The sequence below is a fragment of the Saccopteryx bilineata genome, chromosome 10, assembly GCF_036850765.1.
Source record: "Saccopteryx bilineata isolate mSacBil1 chromosome 10, mSacBil1_pri_phased_curated, whole genome shotgun sequence".
NCBI classification, from domain to species: Eukaryota; Metazoa; Chordata; class Mammalia; order Chiroptera; family Emballonuridae; genus Saccopteryx; species Saccopteryx bilineata.
In genome coordinates, this window is record NC_089499.1 from 51,130,705 (window position 1) to 51,157,475 (window position 26,771).

Consider the following 26,771-nt stretch of genomic DNA (forward strand, 5'->3'; position numbering starts at 1 on the left):
GTCAGTTCTTTGGGGCTTTGGAGAACTTGGGTGCCAGTGTGAGTCCACTTAAACATGCTTGTCGCTGAACCTCTCTAGTTTTGCTATCGAAGAAGAATGTGAAAGAGTCTTTCAGGGTTCTGGGGTAAAGCCCAAAGGATCTGGAAGCTTCTATTTCATCTTAATGTCAACCTTGCATTTGATCCACTGTAATGCATACTTTTGTATACGGTGTCTTCCAAAAAAAAAAAAAAATCTTAATAAAATTGGCACTCCAGGAAGTTGTCTACGGTTAATATCATGGCATCTGGAATCTGATTTCTATTCAGTAAGTGACTTAATCTGTCTGAGCTTCATTTTCCTAATTTGTAAAATGGAGATAAAATATATTGCCTATCTCACAGGATTGTTGTCAGAATAATACTCAAAGAAAATATTAGCTGTGTTTTTTGTTTTGTTTTGGTGACAGAAACAGAGAGAGGGGCAGATAGGGACAGACAGACAGGGAGAGAGATGAGAAGCATCAATTCTTTGTTGCCACACCTTAGTTGTTCATTGGTTGCTTTCTCATATGTGCCTTGGGGGGGGGGGCGACAGCAGACCAAGTGACCCCTTGCTCAAGCCGGCGACCTTGGGTTCAAGCTGGTGAGCTGTGCTCAAACCAGATGAGCCTGCGCTTAAGCCAGCGACCTCGGGGTTTCAAACCTGGGTCCTCTGCGTCCCAGTCTGACGCAATATCCACTACACCAGGGGTCCCCAAACTTTTTACATAGGGGGCCAGTTCACTGTCCCTCAGACTGTTGGAGGGCCAGACTATAAAAAAAACTATGAACAAATCCCTATGCACACTGCACATATCTTATTTTAAAGTAAAAAAAACAAAACGGGAACAAATACAATATTTAAAATAAAGAACAAGTAAATTTAAATCAACAAACTGACCAGTATTTCAATGGGAACTATGCTCCTCTCACTGACCACCAATGAAAGAGGTGCCTCTTCTGGAAGTGCGGTGGGGGCCGGATAAATGGCCTCAGGGCCGCATGCGGCCCGCGGGCCGTAGTTTGGGGACCCCTGCACTACACCTTAGCTGTTTTTATCCTTATTTAGAAAACTAAGAATAAATGGGCCAGAGCAGAGTAATGCAGTCAGTCATCTTAAAGCCAAACCATTTGAGGTCAGGAACCCCTTTAAGATTCTTATGAAAACTATGGCTTCTGTTTTAGAAAAACAAAACAAAACATTCATACTGTATTCATTATCACTTCTGAAAGTGTTCAAAGAATGTCTTAAGATATGATTGGGTGATTGTGTATTAGGATGGGGATAAATCCTAGCTGAAGTCATCTTTGCTCCTTCTTCTTGGTGTGGTGCCAGGCCCTGGATCTCCTAGTCCTCCTAATCTCCCTTCCCAAGACCCATAATACAGAAGTGGAGTAATTACTATTATCAGCTTTATTATTGGCATGAAGGCAGGGAGGTGGTTACAGTGTCTGGCCCTTCTGTGGGTGAGGGGTTGGAGGACTTAACCACTCAGCTCTGATCCTCCAAGCTGGCCTTCCAATGAGTTCCAGGGCTTCAGATGCCTCTGGTTTTCAGCAGAAGCAGTGGATGGGCAGATGGGCAAAATGCAGGAATTAGATAAGGAGGCTCCTAAGGCTGCTCCGGAACTGGGGTTGAGCTGGGGTTGGCAGGGGGAGGAGGACGAGGTTGGATGTCCCTGGTGCGCATATAGGACAGCAGCTGCTCTGGAATCTCCGCCAGCACATCCTTGGCTAGTCGGGCCATGCTCAGCACCTGGTTCCCTGATCGGTCGACATAGTCTCGGAATGGGACAAACTAGGACAGGCACAGATAATCAGGTATGAGTTGTGGACAGGAGAGAGGGGAGTGGGGAAGGGGACATTAGGGAGGCTTTCTCTTTAACCTGTAACATCTCTTTCCAAATATCCCCCTATTCTGGAAAGCCTTCTAGTTTTGCTTTTTCACATTCTATTTACCTCAACCCACTCCAGTTTGGCTTCATGCAGTCTACTGAAATTCCATTTGGAACTGTTGACAACAGCCCTATGTTCCCAGATCAGTCCAGTGGGTAGTATTTGACAGTCCTCATCTTGCTTCTTTCCATTACATTTGACCATTACCTTCCTGGACACATTGCGTTCTTGACACACCACACTGCTGGATTTTCTCCTACCTTTCTGGATAAGCTCCCCAACCCCTATTCCTTTGGGAAGTATCTGATCTCTAAACCTGGTGCCTTCTCTCAGTTCCCTTCTTGAATGATTTTATACACTCCCTTTACTTTAAAAACTGTTCCTTGATGATTCCCAAATTTATATATCTATCCTTAGCCTCTTGTTAAAGGTCCAGAACCACATATTTAGTTGGCTCTGTTACAGCTCTATTCAGTTGTCTTAGATACTTCAATTTCAGTGTGTTTACAACTGAATTCTAACCATTTCTGCCAAATCTGCTCCTCCTTCAGCTTTCCCCTTCCCAGTAAACGTTACTATCACTAATCCCATACTCAAGCTAGAAAACTGAGAATCATCCTTGAAGCCTCCCTCTTCATCACCACTTAATAGTCAGCTTTTGTAAAACTTTTCTTAATAATCTTTTGAGCCTGACCAGGCAGTGGCGCAGTGGGTAGAGCATTGGACGGAGACGTGGAGGACCCAGGTTCGAAACCCAGAGGTCACTGGCTTAAGCGCAGGCTCATCAGCTTGAGCAATGTTGCTGGCTTGAGTTTGGGATTATAAACATGACCCCATGGTCGCTGGCTTGAGCCCAAATGTCACTGTCTTGAAGCTCAAGGTTGCTGGCTTGAGCCCAAGGTCACTGGTTGAGCAAGGGGTCACTTAGTCTGCTGTTGCCCCCCGGTTAAGGCACATATGAGAAAGCAATCATTGAACAACTAAGGTGCTGCAATGAAGAATTGATACTCCTCATCTCTCTCCCTTCCTGTCTGTCTGTCCCTCTCTGACTCTCTCTCTGTCTCTGTCGCAAAAAAAAAAATCTTTTGAACCTGCTTCTTCTCTCTATCCTCACTGCTTCTATTCCCATATAGATCCCTATCATCTCTAAAGGCTTCTTCACTAATGGGTTTACCTCCTTTCTTGCCCTGCTACCCATCCACCCTCCATGAAGCAGATATCCTCTTAAAATGAATGTCTGATCATCTCACTCCCCTATGTAAAATCATTCAAGAGTTTTCCAAGTTTTAAAGAACAAACCCCCAAATTTTCACCATGACCGGTAGTTTTGGCTTTCCCTTTCTCTCCCTGTGATCCTGCTACCCTAGTCTCTTGTCTTTTCCATGATTGGGCCAATTATTCTGAGCCATAGGGCCTTCTCTCATGCTGATCCTCTGCCTGTAATGCTTATACTTTGCTTTAGGTTCCAGCTCAAATATCATTTCCTCATAGATGCCTTCCCTGACTACCCTACCTAAGATAGGTTCCTGTTATAGGCTTATAGTGGCATTTGCTGTACCTCTGCAGCACTTATCACAATCTAATGAGATATTTAGCTGTGTGATGATTATTGGTTGCCTTCATTAGAGGGCAGGGGCCTTGGGGATCTCCTACTCTATGGATCCACAATGACTACAGCAGCCTGCCTGTTTCTCACAAAAATTTTGTTCAATGAAAGCAGCAAGGCTAAAAGAGTGAGGGGGAGAAAGGTGGGTGATTAGGAAGGCAGAAGGTAGAGTGGCTGCCAGCTTAGCCTTTCCTTCCCACCATGCCTTTCAGCTCCGTGACTTCCTCTCCCTGGTCAGGTCTACCTGGACAATGTCCCGCTCAGCATAGCGTCCCCTAGAGGACACGCGCACATCATCACCATCCAGCTCTTCCATTGCTGCAGAAAAGATACCATTCAGCAGATTGACCTCTCACACACCAACCCATGCTACCCCCCTTCCTCTTAGCTCTCCTTTGGAGTCATCATGAGAATGCCTTAATGGTTTTGTATCAAAGTCCTACAAATATTAAGCATTGTTATGACATTATTATTATGCCTTCCCACATATTCCATCCTCCCAGGAATCCCAAGAGGGAAGCATTCAGATCAATAGCCTTGGTTATGGTGAAGAAATAGGTTCAGAAAATGTCTGTGACTTGGCCAAGGTCCAACACAGGCATCCATCTTATCTTTTTTGGGAGGCAGGCCTAGGTGCCCAGATTCCCCCATTTTCCCTAATTCATGGACCACTCATGGATACCCCCAACCTACTCACCCTCAAACATAGCTGGTCCCACACCAACAATAATGATAGACATGGGTAGTGAGGAGGCCTGCAAGGGAAAGAGGGAATAACGGGTGTGTAGCCATGGGGGAGGTGACTGTTGACAGCAATGTCTATGTATTACATTTCTGTACATCTTGCAAGTGGGGGCACTGATTTCCTTTGCTCTAGACTATTTTTTTCAAGGACATCTGCATATCAAACAGCTCTGAATTAATGTCCAATGTAATAAAATGTTGCACACTGGAACAAAGGGCAGGCATTCTTACTGCCCATTTTATTTGTTTTTTTTTTTTTTTTTTTTTTTCATTTTTCTGAAGCTGGAAACAGGGAGAGACAGTCAGACAGACTCCCGCATGCGCCCGACCGGGATCCACCCGGCACGCCCACCAGGGGCGGTGCTCTGCCCCCCAGGGGGCGATGCTCTGCCCATCTTGGGCGTCGCCATATTGCGACCAGAGCCACTCTAGCGCCTGAGGCAGAGGCCACAGAGCCATGCCCAGCGCCCGGGCCATCTTTGCTCCAATGGAGCCTTGGCTGCGGGAGGGGAAGAGAGAGACAGAGAGGAAAGCGCGGCGGAGGGGTGGAGAAGCAAATGGGCGCTTCTCCTGTGTGCCCTGGCCGGGAATCAAACCCGGGTCCTCCGCACGCTAGGCCGACGCTCTACCGCTGAGCCAACCGGCCAGGGCTTTACTGCCCATTTTAAAAGATATGGGTTCCCTAAACTCAAAGTTTCTGTCCTATAAAGCAACTGACTGTGGGTGTAGGTGTCATCTGGCCCTCTTTGTATTACCTTGTGGGAATTGGAACTTAGAGAATAAGAAAGTGCTGATGATTGAGTTACTACTATTGCTGGGAATGACAGAGTCCTTTGTCCCTGGCCCATGAGTCTTGTGTCTTCTGCCAGCATGCATAAAACTGGCAGGCTAAATTGTTACCTTTCAACCCCTTTACAGTTATTATTTAATTAAGTTGATATTAAATTAAAATCTCATCCCCTTCACAGCTATTAACAGCTTCTCTGCTAAGCCCTCCTCCTCAGACTCACACTGACAATGGCTTCCTTGGTCTGTGTCATGTCAGAGATGACCCCATCAGTGATGATGAGCAGAACATAGTACTGGGAACCATCAGAGATCTTGGCTGCAGCCCTGGGTGAGAGGCAAAGAACAGAATCCAGCTGAAGGCCCAGAGAGGCCAAGTAAAACTCCTAAAGTTTCCACAGCCATCAGGTACTAACAGGCCAAGACTGTGGCTTCTGAATCTCATTCTCCTTCCCCAGACCTGGCTGCCTGCGATCCTTCTGTAACATTTATTTATGGAGCACTTACTATGGTAGATTCTGTGTTAAGCACTGAAGGTACACCATGAGAAAAAACAAATCTATGTCAGCCTTCTCAGTGGGAGGCAGACATTGATCCAAGAATCACTGAAATAGGTATAAAATTATACTTGTGACAAGTGCTGTGATAGAAAGGGACACTGCTATGACGGTGTAAAGTAGGGGATCCTGACATAGTCCATGTCAGTGAAGGCTTATTAAGGAAACAATATTTGAGGATGAAGGAGAGGCTAAGTGAAGGGGGGATCATTCCAGCCAGAAGGAACTGCATGGACAAAGATTCTATGATAGGACTGAAGGAAGCCCACCCTGTGTAGAGCCCAAAAAATGAGGGAAGCAGAGTGGACCAAGTGACTGAGGTAGGGCAGGAACCAGATTACATATGGCTTTGTTGCCCCTGGAATGATTTGTATTTATACAAGAGCACAACCAAAGGCTGATAGCCTCCTTTCTTCCTTCTTCTCACATACATATTTCATCTCTCTCCCTTCTCCCCTCTACTGACCAGATCCCATTTCCTGGACTGCCAGGTCCTTAGCCAATCTAAATGCTGCTTTCAGAACTCCTTTTCCTTCATTTATCATCAGTCTTTGAATCTAAGATTGTTTCCATCTGTAAAGGACTTCAGAAGTAATTGAGTCCAGTCCCCTTTATTTTACATAGTAGAAAAACAAGACCTTGAGAGAGTATGGAGGCCATGGTAGACCCAGGTCTTTTGGCATCCAGTCTCAGGTCCTGTGTGGGTTGGAAAGGATGGAACTATATTGTCCAATAAATTAGTTCCTAGCCACATGTAGCTATTGAAATTTGAATGCATTAAGTTAAATAGAATTAAACATTTAGTTCCTTGTTCACCCTAGCTCCATTTCAAGTGCTCAATTTCCATATGTGGCTGGTGACTACCATATTGGACATCACAAGAGAAAGTTCTATTGGACTGGTGACTACCATATTGGACATCTCCATCATTAGAGAAAGTTTTATTGGACTGTGTTGGTATTTAAGCCTGATATCTAAAAAATCAGAGGAAAGCATAGTGAATTCAAATAGCCATGTCTCAGTTTGCCCCATGCCTAGGGTGGAATTGGGTTATAATCTTCCTTAGCAGCCCCTGCTCCCTTCCTGAGTTCTGTCCACAGCTTCTTCTTCTTTTTTTTAAGTGAGAGGAAGGGAGATAGTGAGACAGACTCCACGTGCTTCCCGACCGAGATCCACCCAGCAACCTCCATCTGGGCCAATGCTCAAATCAACTGAGCTATCCTCAGCACCTGGGGCTGATCCTTGAACCAATCAAGCCACTGGCTGCAGGAGAGGAAGAAGGAGTGAAGAGGGAGAGGGAGAGAATAAGATGGCCATTTCTCTTGTGTGCCCTGACTGGGAATTGAACCCAGGACATCCACATGCCAGGCCGAAGTGCTATCCATTAAGCAAACCAGCCAAGGCCTGACCACGACTTCTTCATAGGCCTGGACTGGTACTATTTCCTATCACTCACTCATTTTACAAATACCATTGCACACTTGCTATGTGTCAGACACCAAGCTCGGTGCTGAGTATGCAGCAGAGAATGTGATATTGTCTTCGGGGAGGTGGAGTCTTATACCATTAAGATGCATTAAGGTTAGAGCTTTGAGGACATGACATAGAACCTAAGACCTGGAAAATGAGTACAAGTTAGGTAAGTGAAAGTGTTAAGGGGAAGGGGGAGCAGATGAAAAGGGAGAGGGAAAAGTATTCCAGAGAGAAGGTTTGGATGTGTAACCCAGGAGGTATATTTTAGGTGGCACATGTAGGACTACAGAAGAAAGAGAAGGCTGGTGCAGTGGGTGAGAGCCCATTCAGGAAGGGATTTGTGAGCCAGGGGCAGTGGGAGGCATGGGAGGTACATGACTGGTTAGGGGAGGCCAGCCTGTGCCCTACTTGGCTATTGGGTGGGGGAAAAAATTGAAGAGAAGTCTGTGATTATCAAAATCATAGCTGCGCACTTATACACGATCTAATTTAATTCTTACCGCCACTCTATGTGATAGGCACATTTTAATTTCTATTTTTAAAATGAGAAAACTTTTCAGAGACATTAAGAATAGCATCCCTAGGAGATGATGAATCCATGGTCTAAACCCATGTTTGACCAACTGAACCTAAATCTGAGCTCTTGATGCCCTCTCTATTCCCAGCCTGCTCTTTGGATACCCCCCATTTCATAGATATGGCACATTCTGATCCTAGTATCCTGTTCACACTTTCCTGAGCTTGCCCCTTCATGTCTCTGTGCTTTTCACATGTGGTTTGTTTTGCCAGGTCTACTCTACTCCCTTCTCTGATAAAATTCAACTCGGCCTCTAGATTCAGCATGGCAGTTCCCTCCATGAATAGAGTGTTTGGGGTTTCTTAGACTAGGTTACACCCTCCCTCCTCCTCCTCTGCCTCTTAGGACACCGCCCACTGAGATGAGCTGTGTGCCCTTCCAAATGGGTTCTCATACCCCTGAGGGTACCAGCTTCTGTGTCTAGGGTGGTCCAAGGCAACAGAATACCTGGAGCATCCATCTACTGTATGATTTTGTGGATGAAGCTAGATGATTCTATGTATACTTAAAACACTTTTTTTTTCTAAATTAAAGCAAATGGACACTGTGAGACCAATGAAAAATCTGTATGAATTTTTAAGATAAAATATGGTGACTTCAAAGACATTTTCAGTCTGGCTACTTTCAGCTGTGTCCCCCAGATTCCCCTGCAGGAAGCAGTTACTTGCCATTGCTGACAGGTGACTTGCTGGAAAAGTCTGGGAAGCTCTGGCCTACGGAAGGTAATGATTTATTTATATTTCTGTCTCTTGCACCAAGACAAGAGCTCCCAAGGGCAGAGACTAGATCTGATTCATCTGTGAGTCTCCAGTGCCCCAGCAGCGAATTGAGCACACAGCAGATGCCCTTTGAATAGTAATAACTATAATAATAGTAACAGTAATAGCTAACACCTATTGCATTTATGATGTGGCAGGCACTGTTCTAAGCGCTTGACAGATATTTAGTTACTCTTCACAACCCTATGATGTGGATATTATTATCCTCATTTTACAACTGAGGAAACAGGCACAGGGAGGTTAAGAGTCTTGCCCAGCCTGACTTGTGGTGGCACAGTGAATAAAGCCGCGACCTGGAACGCTGAAGTTGCTAATTCAAGGTCCTGGGCTTGCCCGGTCAAGGCATATAGGTGAAGCAACTACTCTTGCTTCTCCCTCCTTTCTTTCTCTCTTCTCTCTCTAAAAATCAATAAATCTTAAAAAAAAAAAGAAAAGAGTCTTGTCCAAAGTGAGTGGTAGAGCAGGTGTATTAGCTAGTCTGACTCTACATCACTTGTTCATGTTACATTGGTTCTTTTCTTAATGTTCATTAAATAAATTAATGAATTACTTAGTGAACTTTTTCAAGATAATATTTAAGAAGTCAATTTATTATTTTTTTTAAAGATTTTTTATTTATTCATTATAGAGAGGGGGGGGAGAGAGAGAGAGAGAGAGAGAGAGAGAGAGAAGGGGGTGGAGCTGGAAGCATCAACTCCCATATGTGCCTTGACCAGGCAAGCCCAGGGTTTTTTTTGAACTGGCAACCTCAGCATTTCCAGGTTGACGCTTTATCCACTGCGCCACCACAGGTCAGGCAATTTATTTTTTAAAATGTTTAATTTATTGCTTTCAGTGAGAGAGGAAAGGAGACAGAGAGACAAACATCGATCTGTTCCTATATATGCCCTGACTGGGAATCGAACTGGCAACCTCTGTGTTTCTGGACAATGCTCTAACCAACTGAGTGATTCAGCCTGGGCAAGAAGTCTGTTAAATAACAACTAAAGAATATGCTCAGGCTCCAGTATTAAGTGAAAAAAAAATCAGTAGTGAAATATTACATGTAATTTGATTGCAATTATGGATGCATAAGAAAAAGACTGTCAAAAACTATATGTAGTCCTGGCTGGGAAGCTCAGTTGGTAAGAGTGTCATCTCAACATGCCAAAGTTGCAGTTTCAATGCCCAGTCAAGGCACATACAAGAATCAACCAATGAATGCATAAATAAGTGGAACAACAAATCAGTGTTTCTCTCTCTCTCCCTCCTCCAAAATCAATTGGAAAAAAAAAAAAGAAGAAACCTATATATATCTGCATTCCCATAGCCAGTATTCTGGGTGATTTCTTTCTTGAAAATTTCTATAGCAATGTTATGTGTTACGTTACTTTTATAATTAAAGAAATTATCACTTCTTGGCCTTTTGGCTAAGTACAAGTATAATTAAAAACATCCTGCCTGGCCAGGCGGTGGTGCAGTGGATAGAGCATCGGACTGGGAAGTGGAGGACCCAGGTTTGAAACCCCAAGGTCGACGGCTTGAGCCCAGGCTCATTTAGTTTGTGTAAGGCTCACCAGCTTGAGCCCAAGGTCGCTGGCTTGAGCAAGGGGTCACTTGGTCTGCTGTAGCCCCCTGGTCAAAGCACATATGAGAAAGCAATCATTGACCAACTAAGGTGCTGTAATGAAGAACTGATGCTTCTTGTCTCTCTCCATTCCTGTCTGTCCCTATCCCTCTCTCTGTCTCTGTCACACACACACAAAAATAAACTATTATCCTTATCATGAATTAGAAAATAAATCTTTATTTGGGAAAAAGGAAGTCTATGGACATATGAATCTCCCTGAAATTCTTCCACTTTTATTCCTTTTGTATGTTTCATTTTTTTACTATCAAGCTTTTTGAGGTACTTTGTTTTAGTTGGGTCTCTTCAGCATTAAGTATGATTCATTTTTTAATTTAATCAGAGAATCCTTTTAGTAGGTGAGCTTATCCAATTTCTGTTTATTGATACATGTTTGGTTTTAGTTCTGTCGTTTTATTTTTATTTAAAAAATAATTTGATATGTGATCTGGGCTTTCTTAACTTTGTATATTTTTATTCTAAAAATTTGAGAATGAAATCAATGAACTAAAGTGCCACAACTAAGAGTTGGTGCTTTTCATCTCTCTCCCTTCTTCTGTCTCTTTCTCTCACTCAAAAAAAAAAGAAAGAAATGGAGTTACTTTTATATCTTTTAATTTACCATTTATTGAGCACTTACTATGGGCCAGACACTGTGCTAATAATTCCTACATTGTTATCTAATTTTAAACTCCCAATAACCCTATAAAGAAGGAGCTATTGTTATCTATTATTAGAAGGATGAAATGGAGGCTTAGAGGCTAATTTGCATAAAATCACATGGTTAGTGAGTGGTAGAACCAGGATCACTCCCAGATCTGATGCCTAAGCTTGTGACTTAACTGTTGTGCGATAAGCCTTTCTCTCTTTCCCCCATATTTGAGCCTTGAGTTGTTGTTCCCAGGGAGGGGGGCTGGGATAGTTTGTTGATACCCTCTCTGCCCCAGAATAGGGCATTTTATAACCTCTTTATACTAAAACTTGACTAACACAAATGTTCACCCTCTCTCCCAAAGCCCAAGTTCACTAAGAGTGGTTTTAAATCCTTGGGAAGTCAGTCCCCTGTCTGGGTTCCCTCATTCTCCTCAAACCCCATCCAGTTCCCTTACCTGGCCACCTGGTTGATGACAGGAGCAAAATAGGTGGGCCCGTAGAGCTGCACTGTGCGCAGGCTCTGGAAGTAGCTCTCCAGCACGCCCTCGATGCCCACACAGTTAGGGTCTTCATCGTTGTTGTTCTGTCAGGGAAGATGTCCTGCTGGGCTGAACCCATGCAGGGTATACCCAGTAGTGCTCTGACCCCAGCTCTGACCCCTTTCTTTTTCCATCATTCTCTTTCATGTTCCCCTCCAAACTCCAGCCCTGCTCCCCTCCCTGTTCTTCTACCCTATCATAATAACTTCTGTTCCTCTGCAGGTCCATGACTCTTAAAAGAAGTGTAAATAGAAGAAATTCATCAACTTGGGTGGGCCAGATGCCAGGGCATGGAGTGTAGGCTCTGGCCCATACCATACCAGGGGGAACTGATGGGAGATCCGTCCTTCTGGGGGCAACTTGGCCCCAAAGCCGTAGGCTGGGAAGAGCTTGTCACTGTCATAGTCCTGGATGATTTCTCCCACTGCCTTGAGGGCCATGGCATAGGCGCTGAGCTGGTAGGGACTCATGTAGTGCAGGGAAGTAGGCTGCAGGGGATTCCCTGTAGGGACACAGGAGCCCCACCCAGCCTCATGGCCACCTTGCTCATCCATTAATCTACCTATTCTTGTATGCATCCAGTCATCTATCCATTCATCCACTCTTTACCCATGCACTCCCTCATTATTTTGCCCACTCATCCATATGTTCATTTATCCATCTGTCCACCCATCAAACCCTATTGTTATCCATCAATTTGTCTACCCACCCATACATTTACCGATCCACTGACATAAATCCATGTATCAGTCTACTTATCCACCTCTCTTTATCTGCTTTTCCATTCTCTTATCCAACTATCCACCCACATATCCAACCATCCATCCATCCATCCATCCATCCATCCATCCATCCATCCACCTACTTGTCCACCTGCCATTTCTCCTCCTTTTCCACCCATCCATACAGCTGTAATCTTCTGTCCACCCATCCATTTATCCCTATGCATTCCATTCATTCACTGGCCTATCCTCATATGGATCCATCCACCTTTCTACTCATTTATTCTTTATCTACTTACCCATTGTCGCCCCCAATTTAAATATCTATCCATTTATTCACCCACATACTCATCCATGCATTTATTGTCCTCACTCACCAACCCATCTACATGCTCTGTTCATCTATCTATTCATCCCGTTATTGCTCACTACCCACTCTTCTGTCCATCTCTCCTTATACCCCATATTCTCTCCCATCAATCCTGACTCCTCCAGTTCTTGAGCTATGTATCCTTTCAACTTTCTCTATCCATTTACCCACCTATTTTCATGTCTCCTCTGCCCATCCTTACACCCAATAATCTTTCCCCGGCACTCCTGTCCTAGTACTAGCCTGGCTAGGTTTTGCTTCAAGCCTGGGCTTACTGGGTAGGTGAACTGTTATCCCTAGCTAGGAGTCCAGGCCAATCCTAAAGACTTCCTCCATATCCCATTCCCCAAACCACATCTCACCATTAGAAGCTGTGAAGTCAATGGCTACTGTGAAGTTCAGCTGGGTCCTGTCAGGGGAGTAGATGGAATGATTGAGAAGAGAGGGACTAATACTTATATCAGGATTTCTCAAACACTAGTGTGCACACAAATCACCTGGGGATCATGTTTAATGTAGATTCTGATCTGGATTATCTAGATGGAACCTGAGATTATACATTTCTAACAAACTGCCAAGTTATGCAGATGCTGCTGGTCCATGGAGCATACTTTGGGTTGCAGAATTAGATGCCTACTGTGACAAGCATATACATGTCATTTAATAATTTCATTTAACCCTTACCATAGCCCTGAAGTAGTAATTAACATCTTTATTTTACACAGGAGAAAAGCAAGGATAAGAGAAGCAAAGTACCTTTCCCAGGTTTGCCTGCCTTAACTGAACCAAGCAGAAGGTCCCTACAGTCTGTTTGGCTTTTCCCTTTCTCTTGACCTCTCCCTCCTATCTGGCTATAACTTTTATATGGGTCCCAGTCAGATTAATAGGGCCACATTTGAAGACCTCTGGTTTGGAATCTTGAATGGCTCCAAACCAGCAGCAGCTGCTGCTCACCTATCCGTGGCCTCATTGTAGCCACAACTTCAGGGGAGTCTGGAAGCTAGGGATGAAACTTCAGGAAGAGAACTAAAATTGGCAACCCTATGCATTTTATAGAACACTATAGTTTGCCAAGTGTTTTTTTTTTGTTTTTTTTTTGTATTTTTCTGAAGCTGGAAACGGGGAGAGACAGTCAGACTCCGGCATGCGCCCGACCGGGATCCACCCGGCACGCCCACCAGGGGCAACGCTCTGCCCACCAGGGGGCGATGCTCTGCCCCTCTGGGGCGTAGCTCTGCCGCGACCAGAGCCACTCTAGCGCCTGGGGCAGAGGCCAAGGAGCCATCCCCAGCGCCCGGGCCATCTTTGCTCCAATGGAGCCTTGGCTGCGAGAGGGGAAGAGAGAGACAGAGAGGAAGGAGGGGGGGCTAGAGAAGCAAATGGACGCTTCTCCTATGTGCCCTGGCTGGGAATCGAACCCAGGTCCCCTGCATGCCAGGCCGATGCTCTACCGCTGATCCAACCGGCCAGGGCCAGTTTGCCAAGTGTTTTAAAGTTTATCTTCATGATCTCATTGGACCCTGACAACTCATAAAGAAGAAAACTAAGTCTCAGCCCTGGCTGGGTAGCTCAGTTGGTTAGAGTATTGTCCTGATAAACCAAGGTTGCGGGTTGGATCCCCAGTCAGGGCACATATAAGAATCAACCAATGAATGCATAAGTGGAACAACAAATCGATATTTCTCTCTCTCTCTAAAATCAATCAACAAATTTTAAAAATTATTTTAAAATTAAAAAAAAGAAAAGTAAGGCTCAGAACTGGGAGGAACTCATTGTTTTAGCCCAGACTTTGGCCTGTGACTCACCCTCCTTTGATGTAATCGACAAAAGTGAATTCAGAGTCCACAGAGAAGGAGAGCAGCGTCACCTGTGGGACAGAAGAGGCAGCCCTGCTACTTTGGAAAGGGCAGTTGTGGTGGTAGAAGGGAGGGAGACACACGATGCCACCCCATCACCACCCCCGTCCCACATTGTTTAATTTTGGAAATGGCAAAAAGGGAAAGTGTCAGAAACATAATTGGGTTTCCAAAAGTATATTAAATTAAGTTTAAAAAAAAATTCTGCAAAAGATTAAAGATCAAAATGTTTTCACAGTTGAAAGAGAAAAAGAGAAAAACTTAATGGTGCCACATTGTGCCCAACATTGCTAATCCAAGTAATCTGTGGCCATAGCCTTCCGGTACCCCCAACATTTGTTATGCTATGTCAGTGGAGATAGATACAGACGGATCCAGGGAGGGTCAGAGCCCCGGGAGCACTCACAGTTCCTGAGTTGACATATTTCTTCTTCTTACATTTCTTCCGAGGGTTAAGTACCTGAGTGGGGAAGATAACAGTGATGGTGGGAAACAGAGGAAGGGAACTGCAGCCTGAACACGCTGGGATGTAGGGAGGACCTGGGCAACCTGGGCAGGCCTGGAGCTCTCACCTCATAGACTGTAAACTGGTTCTGGGCCTTGCTTAGCTCCCGGTAGCTGGTGGTGAACTCACCAATGAAGTCGTGGCTGCAATGAGGCCAGGGGTGGGTGAGCAGCAGCTGCTGCTGGCTTGGAACCAGCCCTAAAACCAGCCTTTTATTCTCACTATCCCCTGCCTCTACTTGAGCTGCAGGGCATTGGGGGTGGGGCCAAAAGAGTGGCCAAGCTATGGGGAAGAGAAGGGAAGAGACAGTGTACCAGAAAGACAACTGAGGGGATCAGTTGTACCCAAGGCATCTAGCATTAGCTTTCCTGGTTCCCAAAGCCACTTTGGGGGTCCTAGTGAATGCACTACATATTATAAGGAACTGTTTGGGTTAAGTACAGGAGAAGGCAATTTTACCTTCCATCCCTGTCCCAGTCGTACACATCAATCTTCACTGTTCTGAAAGACAAAAGATAAAGATAGGCTGGGTGGAGACACCCTCACCCCTTAACCATATACAACTTTTCTTTGCATTCACTCATTAGTCCTTTCATAAATTTTTTCCCATTTGCCCATCCATCCTATCTATTCATTCATCATTCCACACACAATACCAACCTATCTACTGCCATTACCACTACTACTATTACTACTGCTGCTGTTTGTACCACTGTTGCTATTCTTGACCACTTATTGAGTCTTACTATATCCTAAGCATTGTTCTCAGCACTTTCACAGATTGTTTCATTTAATTTATCAACCAACTTGGCTCTAGCTGGGTAACTCAACTGGTTAGAGGGTTGTCCAACACATCAAGGTTATGATTTCGATCCCTGGTCAGTGTACATATAAGAATCAATGACTAAATAAATAAGTAGAACAACAAATCAGTGTTTATTTCTCTTTCTCTCTTCCTTCTCTCTCTAAAATCAATACAATTAAAAAAATTAAAAATATGTAATGTTTATTTTACTGATTTTAGAGAGAGATGAAGGGAGAGAGTGTGAGAGAGACAGGAACACTGATCTGTTCCTATATGTGCCCTGACCAGGGTTTGAACCAGCAATTTCTGTGCTTCAGGATGATGCTCTAAACAACTGAGCCATCTGGGCAGGGAAAAGTATTTTCTCTCTCTCTCTCTCTCTCTCTCTCTTTTTAAAATATTTTATTTCTTGATTTTGGAGAGAGAAGAGAGAGAGGGATAAAGGTGGGGTAGGAGCAGGAAGCATTAACTTACATTGCTTCTCATATGTGCCTTGCCCAGGGTTTTGAACCAACAACTTCAGCATTTTTGGTTGATGCTTTATCCACTGTGCTACCACAGGTCAGACAAAAAAATTTTAAAAATTTATCAACCATCTTATGAAGTAAGAACTATTATTCTTACTTTTTGGGTAAGGAAACAGGTACAATAAACAGTAACTTAACTGAGGATCATAATTGAGCTGAAATTTAAACTCAGACATCCTGGTTCCAAAGACCTTGTTCTTAACGAGTAACTTAAGTCTTCCCTGTATGTCCATCTATCTATGTGGCAGTCCATTCAACCATTTATCTATCCATCCAGCCACCCATTTACCTATAAATATGCCAATCCAATTATGTATTAATTCCTATCTTTGTCCACTCATCTAACTATACATTTAGCCATTCACCAACTCATTGATGTATGTAAGCATCCATATGTCCATTCATCTATCCAACAAAACATCCAACCATCTGATATCTGTCCATCTGATATTCCATTCAGCTATACAACCATCCATTTATGTGCCATCCATCCTTCTACCCACCTACCTACCTTCATACTGCCCATTTATTTGTTCATATGGTCAGCCTATCCATCTACTTTAAACTTATCCATCAACTAATCCATCCATCCACCTACCATCCATTCTTTGGCTATCTATCATTCTGTCACTCCATCTATTTATTCTCCTGCTTTTCTAATCATTCCTCTGCCTTTCTAGCCATCCCTCAATCTCTCATATAGTATCCACCCATTCACCACTTTATCCATCCACCTAATAATCCATCCTTATATCTTCTTATTCATTTGTTCATTTGCCCTTTCATCCATCCATCCATCCACCCACCCACCTATCCGTCCACATGGCTATCCATCTGCTTCCCCATCTCCATGCCCAAAACTATGTCTCACTGAGCATGATCCTCCAACATTATTATGACTCTTCTGCCATCATTCTGGGGCCCCACTCTCATGCCCTAGTCTTCTTACTCCCTAGCTTTTGCTGAAGCAGACCTGTCATAGTCTCCATTGCACAGTGCTCGCACAGGGATGCTGAAGGGCTGCCACACAGGGTTCAGTGTGTTTTTGACAACCTCTGTCTTGTGGCAAATGGTGAACCTGCAGAGGAGCAAGAGGATTAAATCCTGCCTTTGGGTAGGACTGAGTCCAGAAAAAGGGCCTGATACTCCCACTTGTTAAGTACATATTGTGTGCTGCCTTGAGTGAATTCTGGATTCAACCTCTGGTGCAGTCTAAGATACCCAGTGTGCAAGCCCTAATAGGCCCATGATCACAGTGGGGGAGGCAGGGTACCAGTGAGGAGGGTAGTGACTCACGTGCCATCCTCATTGCTCCTGTAGAACACAAGGAAGGGGTCTGATTTTCCAAAGAAGTCCTTCTTGTCCAGCTTGTTTGCACATAGCTGCATGGTAGCAATGTCCTAAGGATGAAGTTGGGCTGTTGACCTAAAATTTCCCATAGCCACAGTCAGCCCACTAAAAAGGGTTTGGGGAGAGTAGCAAGCCTCCTGGGTCTAGCATGTGGCCCTTACTAACCCGGCAATTGCTAAGCTCCTCCGCAGTCAGCAGTATGGTCCCACACTTCTTGCCTGGTATACCTCTGGAAGCAGAAAAAGCCTCTTCATGAGGGGAGTGGAGAGTAGGCCACAAGGATTGGGGTGGCCAATATGGAATTGGGTAGGTGGGCCAAGGGATTCAATGTGCCATTTATTGATAGTCCCCTAAGTGTGTCTCCTTATGTCCTAAGTGGCTTCTAGAATGGAAGGGGTTAACTTTGACTGGGGATGGGGCCTATAGTCCAGAAAAATGGGGTTAATATAGCCTAGCTGGATATCTCATAATGGTATCATGGGAAAAACATAGGATAATGAGTCCTGGGCAAGTTATTTTTCCTTTCTTTGGGCCCTAGTTCTTTCTTCCATGGAATGGGAATCATGTCCACGACTAAGGCCTGTGAAGGGATCTGAAAGAATGCATACAAGGAAAAACATTATAGCTATGAAGGAGTTCATATTTCTCAAAGCAGACCCTGGTACCTACCATATGCCAGACACTGTGCTAGGTATGAATTGGTCAGCTGGCACTCCCAGCTCTGCTAGACACTGCCCTCAGGGAGCTTCCAGGGGGATGTGGGATGTGGGATGTCAAAGCAATAGTCAAAGAGAGTGTGATATAGCAGTTCTAAACGAGGTAGAGGAATTTCTACTCAGACCTGAAGCAAAGGGCTGGTTTGTTAGGTCCAAGATGCTTGCTTTGTGAAGAGTAAAATAAGAATGACAGGGAAGCCTTAACCTCTCTGGACCCATGTGCATGAAGGTTACATACCAGGACACACATTCCCAATTGTCTTGAGTCTCTAAGCAGTCAGGGACTTTGTTGATATGGATCTGTGAAACCTGATCCTCAAAAGCAGGGGTCCCCAAACTTTTTATACAGGGGGGCCCGTTCACTGTCCCTCAGACCGTTGGAGGGCCGGACTATAAAAAAAACTATGAACAAATCCCTGTGCACACTGCACATATCTTATTTTAAAGTAAAAAAACAAAACAGGAATAAATACGATATTTAAAATAAAGAACAAGCCTGACCAGGCAGTGGTGCAGTGGATAGAGTGTCGGACTGGGATGCGTAAGACCCAGGTTCGAGACCCCAAGGTCACCAGCTTGAGCGCGGGCTCATCTGGTTTGAGCAAAGCTCACCAGCTTGGACCCAAGGTCGCTGGCTCGAGCAAGGGGTTACTCGGTCTACTGTAGCCCCACAGTCAAGGCACATATGAGAAAGCAATCAATGAACAACTGAGGTGTCGCAACAACAACAAAAAAACTAATGACTGATGCTTCTCATCTCTCTCTGTTCCTGTCTGTCTGTCCCTATCTATCCCTCTCTCTGACTCTGTAAAAAAAAAAAAAAAAAGTGTGTTAAAATAAAGAACAAGTAAATTTAAATCAACAAACTGACCAGTATTTCAATGGGAACTATGCTCCTTTCACTGACCACCAATGAAAGAGGTGCCCCGGCCCTGGCCAGTTGGCTCAGTGGTAGAGCGTCGGCCTGGCGTGCGGGGGACCCAGGTTCGATTCCCGGCCAGGGCACATAGGAGAAGCACCCATTTGCTTCTCCACCCCCGCCCCCCCTCCTTCCTCTCTGTCTCTCTCTTCCCCTCCCGCAGCCAAGACTTTATTGGAGCAAAGATGGCCCGGGCACTGGGGATGGCTCCTTGGCCTCTGCCCCAGGCGCTAGAGTGGCTCTGGTCTCGGCAGAGCGATGCCCCGGAGGGGCAGAGCATCGCCCCCTGGTGGGCAGAGCGTTGCCCCTGGTGGGCGTGCCGGGTGGATCCCGGTCGGGCGCATGTGGGAGTCTGTCTGACTGTCTCTCCCCGTTTCCAGCTTTAGAAAAATACAAAAATACAAAAAAAAAAAAAATTAAAGAAAGAGGTGCCCCTTCCAGAAGTGCGGTGGGGGCCGGATAAATGGCCTCAGGGGGCCGCAGTTTGGGGACCCTTGCTCAAAAGGATCCCAAGTATGGGAGAGAGAAAGCTAGGTCAAGAGTATCCTGGGTTCAAGTCCTGACTTCAACTTGCTTTGTGATTTTCCCCATCTTTAAAATGATAATGCTGAACCATTTCTTTGGCTTCTTTGATCTCTGACTTTTTTGTGCTATCGAAAGACAAGTGTGATGAGTACAGGGAATCTTCACTTGCATATCCAAGACAAAGTCACTGATCCTACTGCCTTCTTGCTGTTTTTCGCCTCCTTGATGTTTTCCCTCACCTCCTCACCCAATGTGCATTCCAGTCAATGATTATAATAATCATCACTTTGCATTTTACTCTTTTTCCCTTGCCCTTCTTTCTCTTTGATATACTTATTTGTCAGAACCACAACCCTAGTTAAATCCAATTCTCTGCCTAACCTGTACCACACTTATGCAACTGAATATGGTGAGAGGAAACCATACAGTCATGCCAACTAGTCTCACTATAAATGAATGACCACAAACCTCAAGAGGGTCCTTAACCATACTATACTATACCTCCCAAGATCCTTTACTCTTCAGTTCTGCTAGATGGCAGTTTCACTCCTCCTTTACTCTCTTCAAACCTGAAAAGCCTCTTCCTCCATCCTCACTCCCAGCCAATGACCTTGTTTCCTACTTCACTGACAAAACTGAAGCAACCAAAAGAGAATGTCCACAGACCCACCACCACACCTCCCCTGCCTTCAGTACCTTCACCCACACAACTATCTTCCTACCATTGCTATAAATGACTATCCATGTACCTATTTATCTCTCCACTGTGTGCTACATTCCATATCCTATTGCTACACAAGGACATCATCACTCCAGCAATTCCTCCCTCATTTTATGTCAGATTTTCAGTTTCTACTGGGTCATTCCCATTAATATACAAATGTGGTTCAATTAAAAAAAGTTTTTTTTAAGTTACTGTCTTTTTTTATTCAAAAAAAATTTTTTTTTAAAGATTGGAGGGACAGAAAAAGAGAGGGAGATAGAAGGAGGGGGAGGAGCAGGAAGCATCAATTCCCATATGTGCCTTGACCAGAGAAGCCCAGGGTTTTGAACCGGTGACCTCAGTGTTCCAGGTCAATGCTTTATCTACTGCACCACCACAGGTCAGGCCAAATGTGATACAATTTTTCTTATGTTAAAAACTTACAGGCCCTGGTAAGGTAGCTAGGTGGATAGAGTCATATCCCAGCACACCAAGTTTGCAGGTTTGATCTTGGGTCAGTTAGGGCATATATGAGAAGCAACCAATGAGTGCACAACTAAAAATGGAACAACTAAGTGGAACAACGAATTGATGTCTCTCTCTCTCTCTCCCTACTCCCCCCACCCCCAATTAATGGAAAAAAATTTTTTAATTACAAAACTACTCTTGACCTCCCTTTCCTCTCAGATGCTTCCTGCTCTTCCCTACCTTCTCTTTCTCCCCTCTAAAATGAATAAATAATTTTTATTTATTTATTTATTTATTTATTTATTTATTTATTTTACAGAGTCAGAGAGAGGGATAGACAGGGACAGACAGACAGGAATGGAGAGAGATGAGAAGCATCAATCATCAGTTTTTCATTGCAACACCTTAGTTGTTCATTGATTGCTTCTCATATGTGCCTTGACCGCGGGCCTTCAGCAGACCGAGTAACCCCTTGCTTGAGCCAGTGACCTTAGGTCCAAGCTGGTGAGCTTTACTCAAACCAGATGAGCCCACACCCAAGCTGGAGACCTCGGGGTCTCAAACTTGGGCCCTCCGCATCCCAGTCTGATGCTCTATCCACTGTGCCACCGCCTGGTCAGGCTGAATAAATAAAATCTTAAAAAAAAACCCAAAATAACCCAGGCCCTGGCCGGTTGGCTCAGCGGTAGAGCGTTGGCATGGCGTGCGGGGGACCCGTGTTCGATTCCCAGCTAGGGCACATAGGAGAAGCGCCCATTTGCTTCTCCACCTCCACCCCCTCCTTCCTCTCTGTCTCTCTCTTCCCCTCCCGCAGCCAAGGCTCCATTGGAGCAAAGATGGCCCAGGCGCTGGGGATGGCTCCTTGGCCTCTGCCCCAGGCGCTAGAGTGGCTCTGGTCTCGGCAGAGCATCGCCCCCTGGTGGGCAGAGCGTTGCCCCTGGTGGGCTTGCCGGGTGGATCCCGGTTGGGCGCATGCGGGAGTCTGTCTGACTGTCTCTCCCCATTTCCAGCTTCAGAAAAATACAAAAATCCCCCCCCAAAAAAACAAAAAACCCACAACTATGGTTGTCAGAGTTACCAGTGACCTCCATCTTGCTAAATCCAATGGCCAGTTCCCAGTTCTCACCTTATTTGACCTGCAGAATCATTTGACATGGTTAGTCACTCCCTCCTCCTTGATCCACATCCTTCAGTTTGCTATCAGGACACCACCACCTTCTTTTGGTTTTCCTCCTACTTTATTAATGCTTCTTCCTAGTCTCCTTTTCTAGTTCCAACTCCTGGAGTCTCAGTCTTTGGTTTTGTCTCTCTCTCTCCTCACTCCCTTGGTAAGCTCATCTAGTCTCATGGCCTTAAAATGCATTTAAGACTCGTGTATCTTATAGCCAATTTGGCATGTCCACTTGATGTCTAATAAAAACTAAATTCAACAAGTCAGACCGAACTCCTGATTGAATCCCTACCAACTTACTCCTCTCTTACTTTTTTTTTATATCCCAGTTTATGGCAGTTCCATCCTTACTGTTGTTCAGAACAAAGGCTTTGGTGTCATCCTTTACCCCTCCTTTCCTTTTATTTAGATATTTAACCTGACCTGTGGTGGCGCAGTGGATAAAGCGTCAACCTGGAAACACTGAGGTCGCTGGTTCGAAACCCTGGGCTTGCCTGGTCAAGGCGCATATGGGAGTTGATGCTTCCTGCTCCTCCCCCCTTCTCTCTCTCTCTCTCTCCTCTCTATAATGAATAAATAAAATCTAAAAAAAAAAATTTAGATATTTAATGTCAGGAATCTGTTGGCTCTACTTTTAAGATATATCCAGGAAATCTGACCACTTCTCCCCTCCTTTGCTGCTACCATCCCTGGATTACTGTAATAGCCTTCCAATTGGCTCCCTGCTTCTACCTTTGTCTCCACAACATTTTTTATAAATCCAGCAGCCAGCATCATCCTTTGAAAGCATTGTCAGATTATGTCACATCTCTGCTCAGAACCCTCCTGTGACTCCCAACTCAAAAGTTGAAGTCCTTATAGTGGCTTAGAAGGCCTTCACTGTTAATTCTCTAACCTCACTTCTCTCTTTCTTCCCCTGCTCCCTTGGCTCCAGCTACACTGGCCTCTTGCTGCTCTTTGAACATATTTAATGTCAGGAATCTGTTGGCTCTACTTTTAAGATATATCCAGGCTTTGCTGAGGCAGTTTCCTCTGCTTGGAACATTCCTTCTCCAGATATCTGCATGGCTCACTTCCTTACTTCCTTCAGGGCATTGCTCCAAAGTTACCTCTCCAAGAGCCCTACCATTTTTTGAATATCTTAGCTCCCATCCACCCAGCATTTCCAGTTCCCCCAATTCTGCTCTACCTAGCCTTTTTCTAATATATTGTGTAATTTTATTTTGTCTATTTTGTAGGTCTCAACTACCCCCCCTTTTATAATATAAGCTTTCCGAGGGCAGGAACCTTTGTTTTGTTCACTATTACATTCTAAGCCCCTTGAACAGTGGCTGACATAGAGTATATGGCCAATAATATGTGTGGAATGGAGAAATTCCTGGTGCCCAGCACAGGGTATGGCATATGAAATGAACTAATAAATATTTAGTGGGTAACGGAAATTCCAAAGGACTTGACTTAGAGTGGAAGCCTCTTGCAGGAGAAGAGCTTGGAAGTGGACCTTAAAGGTTGAAAGACTTAGAAAAAGAGTGAGGAGAGAGAGAAGACATGTCAGGCCTGAGACTGACTTTAGCAAAGTCATTGAGAGTGGAGGTTCCCACAAGGGTGATGGGAACCACTGAAGGCTCCTTACCAGAGGGAATCCCAGCTTACACTATTATGGGTCACCAGTGTCTTTGGGAGAATTTGGAGGCACCCACCCTTTCCCCTTCACCCCTTCCAGTTCAGCTCACATGAGGGGTCGCTCTAGGCGGCTACCCTGGCCTCCAATCACCTCTCCCAGGGCCAGGAACACTTGTCCCAGGAAATCCTGCATCGGAACATGGAATGAGCGAGGCCTGGAAAGGCTGGGGGTGCAGAGTCCCAGCCCAGCCCGGGACATCAGCCCAGTTGAAATGACCAAGGTGTTCCCCAAGAGGCAGGACATTGCAAGAACTATCATCTAGCTGGTGCTTTAAAGAGAGGGTGGGGGAGAGGTCCTAGGCAAGATCCCCTTCTAGGTCCTGCCATTACTTAAAGCTGCTCTCCAGGTTTCCATTCCACCCCTCACCTCCACCTACCCCATCCTGCCCAAATGGGTTAAGCCTCACCTTCTGCAGGACCCAGCAGCAGCCCAGAAGGAAGAGGAACAGTAAGTAAGAGGCATAGGTGGGAAACCAAGGCAGAGCAAGAGAGAAGGGCTGGGAAGGGTAGGTTCAGACTGAAGAAGGTGGAGTCGGGGTTGAGAGATAGGAGGGTTCCAAAGAGGCCCATTTAACACATTGAGCTCTGCCTGTGTGCCCAGCCTGCCATAGGAAGCTCACTCACCGGTTTGGAGATGTTGGTTTTGGAGTCCACGTTATACCTAGAAAGAGAGTGGAACCAGCGTGGGGCAGGCCTAGAGGGAGAATGCCTGGAAAAGGGGTCCAGTTTCGAGTCCTGGTTAAAATTATGAGTGTAGGAAGAGTCTTAGACCCGAATTAAACCTGGGTCTCCTTGGGGGCAGGAGTCAGAATCAGAGATGGTCAGCCCTAGATCGAGGCCAAGCCCAGGCCTGCTGCGGAGGAGGTCCTTTGTAGGGCGTGATTTAGACAGAGGAGGAGCTAAATTAGGGAGAACTGTGGGCAGGACCAGGCCAGGAGAGTAAACTGGATTGTATGTGAGCTAAGGGCAGGGCCAAGCTAGACTTGGGGGCAGAGCTAAGACTAGAGTGGACCCCTTCATAAAGGAATCAAACTGGGCCTGGGAGAGGAACCAGCCCGGAGGCCAGGCGGAGGCGTGGCCAGCCAGAATTTCGGGTGGATCCAGGTCGGGGCGGGGGTGGTAGTGGGGAGTGGGGGTCCAAGCCAGAATTCTGGGCGGGGCTCACACATCGAAGCGCAGATTTTGCTTTTCTTCAAAGAAATAGTCAAGGACGAATTTGCGCACGAAGTCTGGGTTCAGCGTGTTGTCAATCACCTCGGTCCGTCCGAACTGGATTGGAAGGTGGGTGCAGAGAGTCAGCGCAGAGCCTGAAAGGGGGAGGTGATTCCCGGGGGCAGCTCTGGGCTGGAAGAGGACTCTGGGACTCACCTCCCGCCACTCCTGGCTGGCCCGGCTCTGCGTGTAAAGCACCACCACTGCAGGCAGGAGTGGGGGTGGGGAGGGAAGGACGTCAGGTCAGTCTGTACCCACTTCCCGCTCCTCAGTCGCGACAGCACACCCAGTTCCCCCACACCCCCGCCCTGGTGCCGCCTACTGGGGTCGGACTTGGAGAAAGTGTCGAGGTCCAGCAGGTTCCTAGAAAAAGCGACAGACAGATGGACAGAGGGTAGGTCATTCTGAAGTCCACCTTGACTCTGCCCTGAGTTAGGCACCCGGGGGGAGGCGTGGGGCTCAAATCGCACCTCCATTCCTCATTACTATATCCAGCCGAGGCCCGCGTTGTTAGCACCCTGGACAGCACCGGAAATCTCAGCCCAAGGACCGTGTCCCTGTGGACTGGACGCGTAAGCGTTCACACTGTCTTTAGGGGCCCAGGAATGAAGGTTAGCCCCAAAACTTTCTCCTCCTGCGCCCCCAGAATCTACTAGATTCCCGCGACCCATCCCTTGAACCTGCAGGCTGAGTGAGCCCTTTTGAGGGTGGGGCTGCTCATTGGAAACCCCTCCCAGAACCCAGAATCTGCTTCCATGATTTTCCTGTCCCAGATGCTTCTTCCCCCGGGGTCTAGCCCCTGTCCGCACCAAGCCCCGGAGCCGACTGGGGGTAGGGCAGTGCCTAAACCCTCTCCAGTTGGCCAGCTCACCGGCAGGACACGGTAATTTCAATCTTGGTGGCCGGGACGCTGCGCTCAGAGGCTCCACTGAGAGACATGGCTGGTCGGGTCGCCGAAGCCGCGGAAGGCTAATGGTAGCGGCAGCGGCAGCGGCGGGGCCAGCCCATGTGCCGCCGCGGAGGCGGCTGCACTCCCTCCCGCCCGGTAAGCTCTCCCGCCGCACACGCCTTGACTGTGCCTGCCGGAGGCAGTGATTCCAGAAAGCAATACAGCCCCGCCCAGCCCTGCAGGTGGCCCCTGTCCCATTGGATCAGCTTTGGGCAGGCCGTAAACCTTACTCAGACCCCAACACCAATCCACACCTTGGTTGAATCCTTCCGGTACACTTCTCTGAGGCAAAACCCAAGCCCCCCAAAGAGCAAGGTGCTGTAGGGTTTGGGTACCTGGAGGGGGAGGGCGATTGGGACCTTTCCTCTTCCTGATTCCGCCTTCAACAATGCTTCTTTCCTTTCCCTCTCCTGTCCTGCCTAGGTTTCTGATTAGGAAGTTACACATTTGTACTTATTAGCTGTGTGACCTTAGGCAAGTTACTCATCTCGGGCTCAGCCTCCTCATTGATAGAAAGGCCATTGTAGCACCTACTTAGGCTGCTATGTGCATGATGGAGATTGAGGAGTGAGGAGGTTTCCTCTGACTTTGAAGCACCCCTTGGCTGGGCATGGCTTTGATTCCACTCAAGGCTCAGATGAGAGCAGAAAACTGTTGTTAGCACCTACTTAGCGTGTACAATTTTTTATTGAGATAACCCACACAAAGGACTTAGTACAGGGGATTGTACACAGTAAATTCTCAAGAAATGTTTGCCTTCCTCTGAGCATTCATACCAATGACCTCTTCTGTACTAAGAGCTAGAGCCCAGTAAATGGTGGCTATTACCAGCACTGTGCAAAACCCTTTGCCCAGGTCTTTGAACCTTCAAGACTCCATGGTGTTAGAAATGCAGACACTCTGTGAGGATGCAACCCATTCTAGGTCATACTGTAGATGAGGGTGGCAGTCACAAAGATCCATCCTCCCACACCAACTACTGCCGCCAACGCCCCAGAAGCCAGTCCTTCCAACATAGGCAGGGGCTGCAGGTCACCTGTACCAGGATTATGC

General features: G+C 46.1%; 1 protein-coding gene across 1 annotated transcript; it reads right to left on the bottom strand.

Annotated features, from left to right (window-relative positions):
- Window positions 1–1,336: 1,336 nt before the first annotated feature.
- On the bottom strand, window positions 1,337–25,757 carry CPNE9 (copine family member 9). Its single transcript, XM_066244609.1, has 20 exons — window positions 25,641–25,757; window positions 25,092–25,132; window positions 24,926–24,972; window positions 24,723–24,826; window positions 24,182–24,218; window positions 23,608–23,684; window positions 17,538–17,601; window positions 17,319–17,422; window positions 16,996–17,100; window positions 15,150–15,191; window positions 14,758–14,833; window positions 14,592–14,645; window positions 14,135–14,196; window positions 12,692–12,738; window positions 11,558–11,739; window positions 11,154–11,281; window positions 5,277–5,379; window positions 4,220–4,277; window positions 3,767–3,840; window positions 1,337–1,818 (listed from the first exon to the last, which is right to left on the bottom strand). The coding sequence occupies exons 1-20, from the start codon at window positions 25,706–25,708 to the stop codon at window positions 1,633–1,635; spliced, it is 1,659 nt and encodes a 552-aa protein (XP_066100706.1). The 5' UTR covers window positions 25,709–25,757; the 3' UTR covers window positions 1,337–1,632.
- Between the last annotated feature and the right edge of the window lie 1,014 nt (window positions 25,758–26,771).

What these genes read in the sequence shown, in the direction of transcription:
- CPNE9 (XM_066244609.1), bottom strand. Translation starts at nt 25,708, where the DNA reads ATGTCTCTCAGTGGAGCCTCTGAGCGCAGCGTCCCGGCCACCAAGATT. An exon ending in AATATGTCAACTCAGGAACT is followed by an intron (nt 14,197 to 14,591) that starts GTGAGTGCTCCC and finishes TCTGTCCCACAG; the next exon opens with GTGACGCTGCTCTCCTTCTC. An exon ending in CTGAGCGGGACATTGTCCAG is followed by an intron (nt 1,819 to 3,766) that starts GTAGACCTGACC and finishes TGCCTGTCCTAG; the next exon opens with TTTGTCCCATTCCGAGACTA.